Genomic DNA, 17439 nt, shown 5'->3' with positions numbered 1-17439 from the left:
GTGCTCCCGAGCTCACCGACTCTGCCCTTCAACTTGACGGAAAAGATTTTAAAATTACTGACCCCAATTCAATTTCATAATATCAAATTGTCCTTTATTAACTTCATGTAGGATGTCAAATGGATTGTATGATACAAGGACCTTAGCACTAGTGGCACCGTTCTACATATGAACAGAAAATCAACCCTGAAATGATGACCTATGTTAGGGAAGAAATTCACCTTCCCCAAAAATCTACGTTTACCAGGAGGATTTCGAAAGCAGATTTGCTTTAAAATCTAAGGATACTAAGCAGTTTGCATGCCAGAGTACCAGCTCAAATGACATGGCCTCCTGGAACTAATGAGTACCCTCACGGACCCAGCTTCTCTCTGCTGAGTAAGCCGTGATTCCAAAAGCAGGTGGAGAGGAGAAAAGATGATGGCTAAGCAGCCACCTTCACGGATGCTGCTGAAACCCATTCAGTTAATACGGAAATCAAGCCTGCTTTGAACCCAAAATAATAAAAAAGGAAATGGTGAAATTGCCACAGCATTCCATCCAAGGGCACCGTGTGCAAACCTAAGACCAGAAAATAATTTATAGAATTAAGCAGAAAGGTTTTTATCATGAAGAACATGGTGAGGCCATATGGGAGGACAGGAGCGACGTTCTACATGGTGACTGTCTGTTTCAGAGCACCATGCCAGCCAGAGAATGAAAATCCCGGCTTGTCACAACCCGCCACCCTAGGACATGGGCTCTAGGGCTGATTCACCTGGAGGACAGAGACTCACTGAGCCTGTACAGCAACACTGCCCAGGATGCTCCCGCGAAGTCGCTGGAAAGTTACTTTCCAGGTCACCCTCTTAAAAGGGTGCAGAGCAGTTTGAGCAACATTTGCTGCACAAGAACACACACCAGGACAAACAACTCAACCAAAGGGCCGGGGTTACTGCTCTGTGCCCCCTGAAGGGTCATACGCACAGCAGACAGCAGAGCAGAATGTCCCTGTGGATTCACACGTTAGGACACGTGGATCACTCTTCTAACAGGATTTAAAGGCATCTTGGAGAATAAGGAGAGCTCATCCTTCACAGTTCTTACGATGTACCAGACGTAATTCTAAATACACACACAGAGACTTCTATGTGTCAAGCCTTCGGGACATTCTCTGTGCAAGCATCCGACCATCTACGCAGAACAGAACTTGTGTGCTTTAAAAAGGTTTGGACTCATACAGGCACCTGGTGGCTCCGTCGGTTAAGTGTCCGACTCATGATTTGGGAGGTCGTGATCTCAGTCAGGGTCCTGGGCTCTGTGTTGGAAGCTGCTTGAGATTCTCTCCCTCTCCCTCTGCCCTTCTGCCCATTTAAGCACTCTCTCTCTCTCTAAAATAAAGCTTTAAAGAATATGTAAATAAAAGCTTAAGAAGGGCTTGAACTCATGTTTTATAAATGAAGCCTAAGCCCTGACACACACCATCCATGAGCGCCTGACTTACCGGCCGAGCAGTAAAGGTTCGGGACAGGATGTCGGGCCCACCGTCCTGACACACAGTGGGTAGGGCTGGCCAGAAGCCCAACTCCTGTGAGCAGCCACTTGACCACACGGACAGAGTTGAGGGGCAAGCAGAGGGTGGGAGAGAACCTCACAAGATTCGGGGCCCTTTTCCCTCTGTTTTTCTTCTTTTTTTTTTTTTTTAACACAGAGAGAGAGAGAGAGAGAGAGCACAAGCAGGGGGAGAGACAGAGGCAGAAGGAGAAGCAGACTCCCTGCTGAGCAGGAAGCCCAATGTGGGGCTTGATCCTGGAACCCTGGGACCATGACCTGAGCCCAAGGCAGGTGCTTTACTGACTGAGCCACCCAGGTGCCCCGACCCCTCTGTTTTTCTGTAACCACGGGGGAGGGTCTGGAACTACAGCAGAGGTCAGGTTCTGGAAACTCCTGCAGATACTACATAAGCAGGCTCTGCCTAATGGTTCCCCGGCAGGGCTGACATCTGCCCAAATGTTAAACTCCTGTGAGCACATGTAGACAGAGGCCCTGGGAGAGAGAAACCGGATTCAAACCCGGTGTCAAGCCACCTCATCGTTTCACTGAGATGTGAACGTCTTCTCTTCCACCTTTCTTGGCCTTTTCCTGATTAGTGGGCAAGAGTCTCACGAAGCGGTCAGCTTAGATTCTGGGACACAGTTAAGCAGATGTAACTGATGTGCTGGGGTCAGGCGTCCACTGGCTCAAGAGAGCCATCAGTAAAATTACATCATATAAACTCACCATGACATAAATTATATTAAAAACAAAGTACAGTCAAAACTCATCACTGAATCATTTTACTGCTCTGTTTCTGAAGTCACTGAGGACCACGGTATATGAGGGGGACTCCCCATACGGGGTGCGTCACCGAGCCCCTCTCCCCCACACAGAGCCGGTAACTCATGCAGGTTACTGACCACGGCACAGATTTGACAAAAAGGCCATGGTGGGAGTACTGACATCATGTGGAGAGGATGTTCAACACTGGCTGGGCACAGGGATGGGGACAGGGACAGGAGGGATGGCAGTGATGCTTACCACATGCCAAGACTCGCCTCCGCAAAGGCCATTTAATGTTCCAGGCGGCTCAGAGGTTAAGTGTGAGCTCTGGGACCAGATGAAAGGGTCCCGCCCCCGATCTTACACTTCAATAACTATATAACCTTGGGCACATTGCAACATTCTAAGCCTCAGTCCCGCCCTTGTAAAGTGGGGATAAATACCAAGGTCACTGGGCTGTCGTGAAAGGCAAATGAGCTAATATATAACGATTGCTTTGTGAAGGTCCTCATACGAAATAAGCAACTCTTATTCCCACCGTTTTGAGAAAACCAGCAATGCTGGTACAGAACTACTGGAGGTGACCAGAGAATTTGTGTTTCTCTGAAAACATATCATGGGAATCTCAAACCTATGCCACCATCACCTGCCCAGGATACAAGCCCTTGGACACACGTGGCTGTAAGACGTAGGTGGAGCACACCATGACCTTAACAATAACCCTACGGTGGAACCTAGGATACACCGCTGGAGTCTTGCCAAGTCCAGCTTAGTCCTAACCTTGAAGTCATCAGGGACATTACTAACCGGGAGACCAGAATTCACAGTCGTTTCTCCCAACTTTGTCTTTCAAGACCATCAAGGAATCCTCTGGAAAGACTGCAAGGATTTGACAAGATAGTTCAAAACGGCTTCTAAGTTCAGACACGATGGTTCCAGAGTAGTCATCAATAAAACATACAGCCCCTTGAGAGGTATACCGACCACAGTAATTGATTTCCTGTCAAGACTACGGCTCTTTTCATTACAATCAACGGCGATCTGTAACCACCTAACGTTCACCGTCCAAGGCCCAGCTACATACACCAAGAGTTCCAACACTGCTTCCGACCAGCAATTACAGACTCTGAAAACAGTTCACAAAAGCTCCATTTAGGTGGCCTCAAATACCTCGTGTGATGTGCCTTTTCCTCAGCATGGCCAGTCTCAAAACTCTGGACGTTACGTGACAGAAAGTGCCTCCCAGTACCGATGTACGCTTATGTGCGTCACCGAACCACGAATGAAAGCCTTCCTTAGAAACAAAGGCAGTAAAAGCAGAGACCAGTATCTCCCCCAAAGGGCGACAGTAAGGGGCCGAGGAAGAGAGCACTGGAGGCTTGAGCCGAGTGATGACCACAGACTTGGCAGGAATCTGTGGGGGGCTCCGGGGGAACGCGTCCCTGACTGTCTCTGGGCTTCGGTCCTGCATGCGGTTAAGGAACTGGGAAGAGAGTGAGCTAGATACCGCCACCACCCTAGTCCACGATCTTACAACTGTCTCAGCCTTCGTTTCACTTCACTTGATTCAATTAAGAACCAAGTTTTACAACAACAAGTGCCCTCCACTCCCAGTAGCTGAGAAGGTTCTAATTGCCCAAACCCATCTGGCAAAAATCAGCTACCATCAAGCCCAGTGGAATTTCAAGAAACCAAAATAAAAACTCAGCTTTCAGCTCACTCATTTCCATTTCAAAACCAAGGATTTGAGAATTACCAGCAGCTCAGATGTTCCTAAGACATCTAACGTGAGGGACTGCATCCGGGAATAGTGAACCCCGAGCTCCCGGTGGATTCCAGAACACTCAATGCAGGTCAGGATGCCCAGATTGGTGGAAAGCCATGTAGGATCTGCCAAAGAGAACAGGGAAAATTGGAATTTGCAGTAAGTAGCGGCCCAGGGTCACGACATTTTTCCTGTAGAGTTACTGAACGTGGAGTCGGGCACGAGCATTTTCTCAACCCTTGACCCAGCGGGAGCTCTCAGTCACCATCCACTCTGCACTAGCACCGATTCACACACAATGCTCACATGTGCACATGTCTGCTCTCCCTCCTCGTCCCATCCCTCCATTTCTTTACTCATTCTGTACTCATCTTGCCCACCCTTCCATTCATTAAGAACTTCCGGGGACAGGTGTCACGTGGAAGAACACACGGCACACAGCGCCCTCTACTGAGCACAGGCCTTTGAGGGCTCTCCTGAACACCGACCATGCCCATCGCCAACCTCTGTCAGACTAGCAAAGGGGAGATTTAAAAAAACACCACAGTCTAGTGCTGGATGGAGAACAGATTTAAAATTCGTTTCTTCGCAAAATGCTAACAGTAATGATGGAGAACACCTACTACGTGCTGATGCCATACTCTGTGCTCAGCATACTGGGGGCAGCAGGAGGAGTTCTGATCGCAAGAGCTTCAGAAATTACAGATACTGACATAGAATTCATTTAGCAAGTACAAAAGCACCAGCGGGTGACCAGGACAGGTGTCTTCAGAAGGCTCGACAAGAAGGGCCTTGCTAGAGGGTGTGCGGGACCAGACGGCAGCCCCGCCTGTCCCGAGGCCCAAGGCCATGCTGGCCTCTGGTCACTGTGCTTCTTGGAGCAGTTACCTACCCACTGAGGCATCCTACTAAGCGCTGGCTACACGGCAGACTCTCAAGATGTGCTCGACAGATGAAAGCTAGATTGCAAATAGGGCATTCAAAATAAAACCTACTCGAGCACATCATCAGAACCTGAAAGTACCACTCTCTTTGGAACGGCCTGCTGCCCTTGGAAACTCACAGCAGGGAAACAGCATATAACCTGGGTCACCGGATTATTGTCAAGTTCTGTTTGTAAATGTTCAAGTTATAAAACATTGTATCCATTAGGAAATACTCCTGGGCATCTGTGTTTTTCCTTCTACTCTAACCCTCTCGGCAGGTAGGAGTGCATTTCGACTGCTTTTATCAAGTTTCATGTCAGCTGTCTTGTCTCAGCATTTGCAAAGAGAAATGTACAAAGCTTTGACTTCTTTATGGGAGCGTTTTCAATGTCCAAGTGCAGCACTGTCCTCATCTTTTCTTAAGAAAAAGCACGATTCACTACTTACCGCTGCTGGCCTCATCTCTTGCCAAAACATAATTTTTCCTGGGTCTCTGACCCTGAGGGAGTTCTTCAAACTACCCCGAGATATATGGCCTTTGGGGCAACAGGAACCTCCCGGCAATTCTCAACTGCCTGCTCTATTTTTGTTGTGTTCGTTTTTTGTAAGAACTTTCATAGAATAAGATGAATGAAAAGGTAACTGACCGTTCCATGATCTTTCTCATTTTGTAAATGTCCAGAAACAGCTATTCCAAAGCTCCCCCGACCTCCCAGCACCATTCCATCTTAATCAGAAGAAATCCACTCTGTAAGCTTTTAAAATGCTAGCTATTAAAATCTACGAGGATGCTCTATGTCGGTTAAAAAAAAATGAAGCCCCGGAGAGGCTTCATAAAAATGCAGAAAGAAACATCTCATTTCACAGAACGTGGCACCTGGAAAGGACCTGAAAACACTCCATGCTGGTTCCGTCATCTTCCATACAGGAAAACCCAGACCTAACAAAGAAAGTGGCTCTCCTGGAGTCACAGACTAGACAGAGGCTCAAAGCTGCTGCACAAGTTCTACAAAGTAGCACAAAGGGAGGGGGGAGTAAATCCCAGGAAAAGCCACCCCCACATGGCCTCGCAGCCAATACAATGAGCGGATGACCTTGGTTTCACCCGCCTTCTGTGCTTCTGTTTTCATTTCTCAAAAAGCTTTAAATCTTTTCAGCTCCATCGGGCCATCTTTGCGCCACCCTGCTTGGCGGGGGCTGGAGGCAGGTGTCTTCCCACCCTCCCCTCCCACCGTCTGCACACAGCCCAGGATGCAGCCTCGAGCCCTGTGAATCAGAATGAGATGTGACTATACCAGAGCTAGGGGGGAGGGAGGGGGACGGGTGTCACCTGGGGCCCCACAGTCACAACACACGTCATTGCCCGTCATCCTCTGCACTTCGGAGATGATCTCCTTTGTCAGTTCCTGGACGATGTTATTTTCCCCGGTATTGTCGTCCCCCTTAAATGCATTGTTTAAAGCTTCTTCTTTGCTGTTCTGCAGCACAGACATCCATCTAGAAAAGTAATAGAAATGCTGTGTTAAATCCCCAAGGACTATGAGGTCCCGGCCCCAAGGCCCGCCTCCAAGGAACTTACATTTGACACTCCTGCTCGTCCTCCGCTTGGAAGTGGTACGTCCGGTCATCTGCGCGGCAAGAGGAGTTGGTCAGTTGCGAGCCACACGGTAATCCACACACAACTCCCGCAGGAAGCGGTTTATAATTAACCTCGGGAGTAACAGCAGCTCTCGGTGAGACCTCCCTCGTTTCCTTCCGTGCCTTGCTTGCCCTTGCTCTCGGGGATCATGGCTTTGTCATCCCAATTCACAAACCTGCCCTGTCCTCCACTCCAGTTCCTCCAAACCGCAGCTATTCCAGGATGGAAACCATCAACAGCTTTTCAAAAGCCTGCTACAAAGCAGGCCCTCCGGAAGTAGCTGTTACAACCCTTTGAATAATAAAAGCCTTCCCTCCTGAGTATCTGAGAAGTTTTCTGGCCTTCTTAGAAAGTTCCAGCAGGCTGTGGGAGGGCTGTGTTACAGGGCCCAGCAGCAGGAGGAACAGCCCAGCGAAGACGGGACACGAGATCTTCAGCTCACACATAGCTGTGTGCAAACACAGCCGTGTCTACACGGCCGGGCCAGACTGCTGACCCCTGTGCACGGAGCAAAGAGGAGGGGCATGGGATGTGCTATTCCTGCCAAAAAGGCAGAAACTCAGTCCAACTGTGGGCAAACATCAGGGAAACCCACGTTGAGGGACATTTGACCAAAAAACCCATCAATCTTCTTCAAAACAAGTATCAAGATTATGGAAGGCCAGGGCAGGCTCTGACACTGCTTCAGCCTGTAGCAGAGGAAGAGGAGGTGAAAACGGACGGCGGGACTCTCAGGGAGTCCCAGAGCACCCGTGGAAAGGCCAGTGAGACTCCTCGTGAACAGCATCAGCGATGTTAATTCCGGGTTCCCACAGAGGTAACCATGGCTGGTAACACGAATTGTGCACCACTAGACAAGCCATCGGGGGCTGGTGAGGGCTATACAAGGATTCTGTCTACAGTCAGTCCAAGACCAAAAGGAAAATTAAATTTAAAATCAAACAGAATGAAAAAAGAGAGGAGACCCAACTTCTCCAGAGAACAGAGCAGCGACTGTCCTTAGGGACACACAGAACCCTCCGGGTCCCTCTGAATGAGCTCAGTCAGTCTTCCAGTGGTGGTCTTCACAGCCCTGGGGCAGGCTGGTCCTGAGCACAGCTCGGGGCAAGCTGGATGGAGGGACACCGAGGCCCATGGAGGGTAAGTGGCAAAGACGAACACAGCCAGTGGCAGAGGAATCAGGGTTTTGATTGATGGTCCCATTCGCTTCTTCCCACCTAGTTTCACCCTTTTACTGACACTAAGGGAGAGGGACAGGACTTAACAGATTCGAGTTCAGAAAAATGAACTGAATTTCAGGATTCGGATGTTAGAGGCTGAGCCATGTGGAAGTGCCAGTGCTAGAAAGAGAGGGCAAGGCCCCTCCACGTCTCCCACCTCCGGCCCTGATGGGAACGGCCTCATCCAGAGGCGGGACCCAGAGGGGCAGAGCCACACCCCACGCTGAGTGGGTCTAAGAGTTCTTGGAAAGCTGTGCTGGTGGCAGGTAGGCCAGGGGCCGTGTCCTCTCAGTGAGTCGTCTCCCCACCAGATGGGCACAGCTCAAGGAGGAGAGTCAAGGAGGCCAGGGAAGCAGCCCATTTCCTCTGACCAATGCTATATTCTAACAAGTGAGGAGCAGGGGAACGGCCTATGAAAACTCCCAAGTGAGAACTCCCTCCTACAGACACGCTTGAGATGCTCCTGAACTCAAGAACATTTTCTAGCAGCTTCAACTCTGAGAGAGAAGAAAAGGCAAGAGAAGATGGTAGCTGGGGGCCAGGAAGGGTTGCCTCTTTCCCTGAGGCTCGAGCTCCAACCGGCCAAAGACCCAGCACGTGGACCTGGAAAGACACTGGCTCCAGGTGGGTCCGTCCTATTCAGGGCGCTGACCTAGGTCACCTCCGAATTCTCCTGCACCTTCCATTCTGCCAAGGGTGACTACGTGATTGAAGACAGTGGCACAGGACTTGAATTTGCAAAGCGGGGGGGGTCAATCTGAGGGCAACAGAGCTGGGCTAACTCCTGAAGGGCCAGCCCTGCCCCAGAAGCACCCTCCTTGAGGAGCCCAGGCCCAGTCAGAGCTGGCTCCAGTGGGGAATGCCTGCTGGGGGGAGCACGGTAACGGAGGGCCCTGCAGGGAACCAACTGAACCCAGCTGTCAGTCCCTTACTCTTCCGGGTCATTTCAGGATGGCGTCCCAGGGGGAGGGTGACTCTGGGGGCCTGAGAGACCACAGCTAAAGTATCTTCCTCACTGCCCAACGTGCCACTTGACTTTTATTTCCCCAACCACCCAAACATCTCAAGAGCTCAAACGCATCTTCGTGTTACGTGTCCCACTAGCCTGGCCAGCAGGCAGGGGAGGAACAGAGAGGGTGACAGCCTCATTTCCCGAGTCAGGCACCATCAGACATGACCCTGAGCCCCAAACTTCTCCGGACGCTCAAGAAATCATCTTCACCACTTGGCAGTGTCTCCCTGAAGGACTCCTGGCCAGCTTTCAGGCTTCTCTGGGACAACCAAACCCACGCAGCACAGCGACGAAGCATTTTCGCCACAACTACTCCTAGGAGAGTAACACCTTTTGAAAACTAGGATGAAAAATTCGTGGGATTGGAATTCACTCTACCCACTGAAGGACAGTGGGAAGAAGAAGAAACAAGAGCTTTTTTTTATCAAAGAAAGACAAGAGACTGGCAAATTTCCAAAAGCACCTCAAACCCAATCAGGAAGCCCTTCTGCGTGTTAGAGGTAGGAAGCCCTTGCCCAAAGACATTTATTATACATTAGGTAGTAGAGCAAAATACTCATGGGATCTTGGCAAATGCTGGCTCACCGGAGCATTCACACGAAACCAGATTTACACAGGCCCACCTTCCCACATGTCCATGGAATGCAATAATTCACGCCTGGTAGGGAGTGAGGCACCCTTACCATCTACTGACCCTCCTCAGGGCCTGAGCAGTATTTAAAAACGTGTAGGCTGGGAGTGCTCTGGGGTTGTTTACGAGAGTGAAATAAATGTATCTCATGGTGGTGGCGGGGCAGGAGAGGGGGCCCTCAGGGGCACTGGACGGACCAGGGCAAGCGGAGGGAAGTGCGTGCAGCTCAGGCATGCTCCATTAACTACTAAGTGCCCCTGAGGTCTTGAAGGGCAACATGCTGCTTACCATGAGGCACTGCTTCAGAAGAAGAATCGGCCTAAAGCCTCCAAGTGGTTCCCAGTCACTTGCTGACATCAGCTTATGCCATCAAGTTCTCTCCCTTCACGTACAACTCGATTACTCTCTGGAGGCAGGTAACCCCAGGAGCAACCTCATTTTTTTTTTTTTTTAAAAGATCTATTTATTTTAGAGAGCGAGCGAGCACAGGGAGTACAGGGAGAGGGAGAGAAAGAGTCTCGAGTAGACTCCCCACTGAGTGGAGACTGACGTGAGGCTCAATCTCCTGACCGTGGGATCATGATCTAAGCCAAGATTAAGAGTCAGACACTCAACCCACAGAGCCACGCAGGTGCCCCTCGATCCCACTGTAAACTATAGTCAGTCCTACACTTTTCCACTGTCTCATGTGGATGAAGGATCTGAGGGCAGAGAGGGGTAAACACATATGTGGCCCTCACGAGACTGAGGAGGGACATGGGGTTGAAGTGGGATAAGGTCCATTTTTATCTTACAAATTAGTCTAGAATCTGAAGGATGGAACAATGCCCAAACCCTTTCCACACATCATACCACTTAAGGCTCTCCTCCAACTTAGCACAGCGCACACTACAACAGGAACAACGGGGTACGAGGGTGCAGGGCCACAGGCCTCCGTCTCCTCACCCAGAGAAGTGGAGGTGGTAATAATTCCCTCCTAAGCTTGCTGTGAGCACTAATTCATAGAGGAAGTACCTTCCTGGCCCTCAGTAATATAATCCAGCAGACATCTTAAAAAGCAGCCACATCGCACTCTGGATACTGAGGCAATTAAGACCGTGCTCACCTTCTGAAAATGCATGGTCTAGACTTTTCCTCTATAAACACAACTCTTGTGCCTAAATCCCTTAAGACCTCCTTTTGAGAGGGGATCTGCCCTCTTCCTTCCCCCAGACTGTAATCCTACCACCTGAAAGTGCCACAAGCAAAGGCCAATCCTGTTTCCATTATTACACACTAGTCCTTTCCTTGCTTCTTAGGGATGCTGAGTAGACACTCGTCACAACAGATGGTTCTATAGCAGTTCTTCTGTGCACGCCACAGGGAAAAAAAAAGCATACAGAAGCAGAAAGACAAATCCTGTGGTGGGGAAGACAGACAATTTCAAAAATGAAAGTTTCCAGGTTTTTGCTGGGACCTGAGCATGTTAGCTATCCAGCATTTCAAACATCACCCAAACCACGGAAGCCCTGACAACAGAATCGTCCTTTTGACCGTGAAGTGAGGAGATCCAGTGTCATCTCCTAATTTACGAGACCACGAGGAGAGCGGGGCCACCCTCCACGTCAGCTCCTCAACGGGAGGGCCCGGCGAGCAAACAGCGAGGAGCGGAAAGAGGAAGCATGTCTGTCACTTGAAATGAAGGCATTTCTCCTTGATAATTAATTCTCTGAAACGGGACTGATGTCCGAGCAGAGAGCTGAAAATCATTTGTCTGTGGCCTAGCACCTGAGAAACACACTTACGTGAAATAAGGTCAAAACACTTTTTCTCTTCAGGGTTGGTCTTCACTTGGCAGGTTAAGAGGTTGAGCTTCGCAGGAGGCCGGTTAGCCTGTTTAAGACAGAGACACAGGGAGATATGCGTGGGAAGGAGGGAAAATCACAGGGCATCGTTTCTCATTAAAATGCAGCACGAACACGGGGCGCCTGGCTGGCTCAGTCTGTTAAGGGTCTGCCTTCGGCTCGGGTCATGATCACACAGTCTTGAGATCGAGCTCCATGTCTGGCTCTGTGCCCAGCTGGGCTTGTCCCTCTGCCCCTCCCCCTGCCTCTGTTCTCTCTCTCTCTCTCTCTCTCTCTCTCTCTCTCAAAATCTTTAAAAATATATATAACAAGAGGAGAGTTTCCACTAGTTTGCAAAGACAGCTGGCAGAAGGCAGACTACGCGGGAAGGTATAACACAGCATTCCCTTAAATCTCAGCCCCCCGAAAAGCAGCTGCCACTTCTTGTGAGGGATACTTGGTGGCTCCCCCACCCACCCGGCCAGGGGACAAGTGATGCTGGCTTTGAGGTCGATGGCAGTGGGCTCCCTGAGATCAAAATGCTCTACAGCTAATGCTCTGAAACATTCTGTCCCAACTCCTACTGATGACACAGATGGTTGGCTGGGTGACTTGGGCACCCAGCTCAATTTCTGGTGATCTTAGAAGTACCTTCCTGAGTGTAAACACTCACTTCCAAGGACAGAAATCTCATAGCACAAAAATGACAGAGAAATTATTTTCCTTACTTTTTGAAGTCACAACGGATAACAGATTGATAATCCTAAATGCTAACCATTTGTCACCTGAGTCTTAACAAAACCCGTCTAATTCACGGAAGTACCCCCAAATCCCCCAAAACACTGGCAACAAAAGATCATAATACATTTTTGTCAGAGAGATGTCAAGATGGGAATTTTACAAACCACCATAATTAGTCCAAAAAAAGCAAAGATCAAAGAATAGATAATTTTAGGAAAACAAAAAGTGCGAATGGTAAAATGTCTCTCAGAAATCTTGGAGAAATCTCCAAATATGAATGGGCTTATCTCACCCACCTCCTAAGCTGCTGAAGGAAAAGATCAAACAAAATGCCAAATATTTCAACCTCTTATTCGCCCTACCATGGCCACCAGCCGCATTTATAGGATGCGAAAGCTTGGATTTGGGATTTGTTGAGAAACACAAATGAGCTCACATTTTGGCAGACCTGTGGGACCTTCATTCATTTATGGACCCCTTTCCACTAAACTCACAGAGGAGGTGTAAGGGAGCATACGCTGTTAAAAGAGGACGGATCCTTGCAATGAGAACAGTTTGGGTTTGATAAAAAGGAAGGTGGGATAAGCAGAAGTTGGGTAAACAGGGTGGACCAGACTCTCCTGGTCGGTGGCCATTCTAGGCTCATCTCTTACATGAAATTCACTGGATATACTCTGCAGTCAGCGACGCCTCACAGAAGCCTTGGACCTTCAGAAATCAGTATTAAAAGGCTTCAAGCTCTATCCAATCCTGCAAGCTTCGACAATTCCGAGTGAAAGTACCATCAATCCAATTTTGGATCTTCACCAACAGAATTACCTGGCTCATCCCGGAACCCATACACCGAACGATGTATTTCTCCAGCGCCAAGTGGGAGACCAGACCACGATGCAACCACGCACTTTACCACATAAAGCACGTGTCTACCCATCGCCTCCTGTGATCACACAACTATGGGTATGCATCTAGGAGACGTTCCTGACCTAGTTGCAAACTGCTGGTGTCCACCGAGGCTTGGCACAGGTACTGGTATATACACAGGGCTGGTGACAGACTGGTGAACAGGATGGGCCTTACAGAGTTTGGGGGCAGCGAAGCAACACCTGAGCCAAGCAGCCCGGGCTCAGGGCACAAGCTCTTCACTGCAGCTCCTGGCCTTCCGTGGAAAGCAGAGGCCCGGGCCTGGACATACCTGTGCACACCTTCCACTGCCGCGAGGCAGCACAGCGCCCTCTAACTTGTCCTCCTTCATGTTCCCTGGGTCCCGGGGAGAGCTGCTCATTCTTACCAAGACACCTACCATCCATGACAGACTGTCCTTCACAGCGTACAAACACCACAAGGCATGGGGAGATATTCAGTGCCTCTATGTGAACTGGAAGAACTCTAAAGGCATGAAGGTAGCTCCAAGTTCAAAGTAACAGCTGTCAGAGCAGGTCCCCAAATCTTACAACGGCTGATCCTGCTCAGTGTCAGTCTGTTTTACATGAATAATGGTTTGCTGTTTGTCCATCCAGGGTAAGGGGTAGCTGACACCAAAGCCGTGAGGAAAAATCTAGGGGAGGAAATTTTTAAATAGAGGAAATGCTCTCCTTCCAATTCCCTCTCCGGCTGCAGGTTGGGGGAAATGGGGTCATCACTGAATTCGGCTACAGAAGAGTTCTACCTAATGCAGCAGACACCAGAGCTCTTTGAGAGCTTAATTTGAAAAGCTCTGGCTTCATAGAAAGGAAGGAGCAGGAAAGACTTTTGTATTTGACTCAAGGCAATGATTATCAGAGCTCCTCTCATTTTAATAATGCTATTCGATTTTTTCCCAATTTCTCAAGCTTAAAATAGGAAGTCTGTGTTCTTCATGACTGATGATCATTAAAACTAAAAATGAGACTACCCAAGAACCAGGGGACATTTCTTCCAGTTTAAAAAGACCCCAGCCTTTGGCAGTGTGGCAAAGGGATGCACTTGGCAAAGATGATACTCAATTAGTTATTTGGTCCCAAGGATCCCTTCTTCCCAGTGCCAGAAAACACAATTAATCTTGGCTAATGGGGAATACCAACTACAGCTTTCACTGAATTCATCCGGATGTTATCACCGTCCCTCTGCTAGAATGCAGAACACAACAGTCTTTCTTCCCAAAGGCTGCCAGCTTCCTGGGAAGAAACTGGTTTTCCAAACAGTGCAAACCCACCCTGTGCTTCTGCTGCGTCAAGATCTGATTCTCCGCTGAGCACCAGATACTGCTCTCAGGTCCCCATTTACTTGATCAGGTCTTTGAACAATTGCCCTTTTCCCCTGATGGTAAATTAGCCAGTCAGGGAGATGCTGGCTACAAAGGTAAGTTACACAAGGAGCCAAGTCCAAACCAAATCAAACAAAAAGGCATCTCTCAAACCCCCTTCTTGGCAGAGGCGAATTCACACCGCTGCATGGGAACACCGTGTGGGCGCAGTGGCACACATGTGTGTGCATGTGTGCGGGGTTGGGGGGAATCCCCCCTTCCAGAGTGTGCAGAATGCACACAGAAGAAGGAGAGAAGGACAGCGCTGTGGCGTATGCAGAGCTCCTGCTCCAGTAACTCTCTGATCTTCCTGGCCAGGCCAAAGGCCAGAGGCAACGGCTGCTCCCACAGCTCCCAGCCCAGTCTGCGAAGGGCAGGGTGAGTCATATGGGGCGCGCACAGATTCCTGAGAGGGACCCCCTCCTAAACACACAGCGTTTGTTAAATACGAAAGGTGTGTGACAAGGTGAGCTGTGGGCCCGCTGGTAAAGCTGGCTGTAACCGTATCATCTGCCCGACATGGGAGTGACCCGTTGGCATTTAAAGGAAACGGAGCCTCTGTGTCTTCTAGAGAAACTCAAGTAATGCACGTGCTGTGAGCCCAAGCTCACACTGCGAGCAAAGGATTCCTAGGCCTGTTTTCACTTCTGTCTCGGAGGGAGAATCGCTCACTGCCTGAGGCCGAGGCCCTGGGTCTAGCAGAATGCTTTAATGAGGCAAATACACCCAAATGACTTAAGAGCTGTAAACAGGCACAAAATGAAACTTGGTCTTAGTCTGTGAAATTTTCTGCATGGAGGCAATAAACCTGAATTAAAACAACAACTGAGTAGAAAACCATCATTTGAAAGCAGGGTGCAGAATCAGGCATTTGGAGCAGGGAGGGAACCTGGCCATCATCCAGTCTGTGGTCTTAATTTTAAAGCGGCACAGTGACTAGATAAACCGGCTTCCCGTGGCCTGAGCACTCCTCCCCAGCGTTCCGGCGTACGTCTCCACGGAAAGAACGTCACTTCAGGACCCAAAGTGCACAGCCCGGGGAGTGATGTCACGACCATGATGGAGGCCAGCGAAGGCTGGTCTTTCGAAAAGAGACACGATCTCTATTTGCCCAGGCAAAAGACACATTCAATCCCTAGACCACAGGTCCCAAGATATGCCTACAGACACTGGACATATGCTATGGCCTGGTCTCTCCTCCCCACGCGGAGTCTGTGAGAACGAAGGGGCCCCCAGTGGGACATAACCCAGGCTGCAGCTCCTGCCTCACGTGGGTTCTCCTCTGCTTCCTCACACGAGTCACGAGAAGAGCTGTTTCTCTGGAACCCACGTTGAGCCGAGACCTGTCTACAGCTATGCTCCTGCCCGGCTCTGCCTGTCACCAGGGGAACTGGTGGGAACTGGTAGGAACGGGGGATGGGGGGGATGACAAAGACTCGGGGTTATCTCCAATCCCGTGACAGGTCTGGGGCTGCTCGAATGCACAAAGTACCAGGCCTCCTGCTTGGGGAACAGAAATGCCGGCCACCATCAGTGTTCTCATCAGCACCAAAACAGCAACAGCGCAGCCTTTAGACCATTTCAAAAATGTCTCCTAGCCTCCGTGGTATTTCTCAGATCCTATCCTACCAGTAAGGTGAGGACACGGCTGAGCCACTGTGGGAAACAGCACCATGGTATGAACGGCTATGTCTGTGACTGGTTAAAATCCCTGGTCTGAAAGGTAGATTAGGAAATCATTTTATTCAGACTGATTGGTCTATCAATAGGCCCCACATAGAGGCCTCTGTTTCTTGCAAAGATTCTTACACACAGGATGACAGAAAAAGGTCTTAAGGTTGGGCGCAGCGTGTTACATTGCTACAATAACGTGACTGAAATCTCTGTTTCTTAGATTTCGGAATCTCAGAGTACTGACTACTGAAACGCTTCCCCTCTCATGGAAAAGGAGGAATCTTCCCAAGTGGGATGTTCCATTTCCAGAGACAAAAACACCTGGGAAGTGGGGGACTGTGTGTTTCTGGAAGCCACCGGCATCTAAACGAAGACCGCCAGACCAGGTCAGGCAGGCAAGGACACAAGGCTCTCCCGGCTGAAACAGCATCAACAGGGGTCAGGTGCCCCACGTCAAGAAGGACCCCAGACATGCTCCCCAAGCAGGGAGGGCTTTAAAAGGCATCGTCAAGGCCAAACCGTGCCCAGAGGCTGTCGTCCCCCTCACCCCACTGCAGCAGCCCACGATTAAGAGAGAATACTTACGGTGCCGTGGGATATGGTCAGGAAACCGTTTTTAACCGAACATTTCCTTTTCTGCCACACTTTTCGGATCCTTACAGATAAATGGGGGAGAAAAAAAGAGCTGAGCAATTTCGGACACAGGAGATCCTCACGCACGTAACCTCCAGCCACAGGGTCACTTACCCGTCACTCTTCTTGTACAGGTTGCCGTTCCGCTCGGTCCCGTGCTCTTTGTTTCCCTGAGGCTGGTGCAAACTATAGGCTGTACTCTGGCGAAGCTGCGAATCCTAAAAATGGTCGAGAAGTTGTTTTTAATCCTGTCCAGATTCCAAGTTTTTAAAAAGCTGTCCTTAAGTTTTTTTTTTTTTTTTAACTATTGAAATGTCACCTATCGGCACACCAAAAGAAAAATGGACATAAAACTCATACCCAGGAATTCGTTAATGCCACCTGTGAGGCTGAAGTGAATGTCAAACCAGCATCCCCCAAATGGCTGATGAAGAATGAGCCATTTGGAAGTTACGGATTTTACTTAATTATGAGATTTAAGTCCCTGATAATGGCAAGAACCTCTTGGTGTAGCAAAAGCAGCCTCCACAAGAAAGGTAACAGATGTGTTAGAAAAGGCAGCACGTTTAGGCAAGAAAAATCCCCAATGTTTCTGCCTCTTACTTTTAGGAAAGTTACGTAAGCTCCCTGCCTCACTTTCTTCCTTGGAAAATAGGAAAACAATACCCAGTAAAATGGTAACTAGAGTAAGGCCTGAGTAAGAGAACACATGCGAACACCTGGTACATAACAGTATTGAACCATATTCCCTTCCTGACCCATCGACCCAGCAGAGGGGCTGAAGCACTGAACCCAA

At 49.4% G+C, this 17439-nt stretch overlaps 1 protein-coding gene across 1 annotated transcript in view; it reads right to left on the bottom strand.

The window, feature by feature from the left end:
* Positions 1–17439, bottom strand: part of ASAP2 (ArfGAP with SH3 domain, ankyrin repeat and PH domain 2) — a 169785-nt gene that overhangs the window by 31798 nt on the left and 120548 nt on the right. Inside the window, 6 exon segments of the mRNA XM_047744070.1 lie at positions 4055–4188; positions 6320–6486; positions 6569–6617; positions 11276–11363; positions 16596–16665; positions 16758–16861. Coding sequence (XP_047600026.1) covers positions 4055–4188; positions 6320–6486; positions 6569–6617; positions 11276–11363; positions 16596–16665; positions 16758–16861 — 612 coding nt within the window.

The sequence above is a fragment of the Lutra lutra genome, chromosome 9 (assembly GCF_902655055.1).
Source record: "Lutra lutra chromosome 9, mLutLut1.2, whole genome shotgun sequence".
NCBI lineage: Eukaryota > Metazoa > Chordata > Mammalia > Carnivora > Mustelidae > Lutra > Lutra lutra.
The sequence above is the reverse complement of the archived record's forward strand: the minus strand, read 5'-3'. Positions and strand labels throughout refer to the sequence as shown.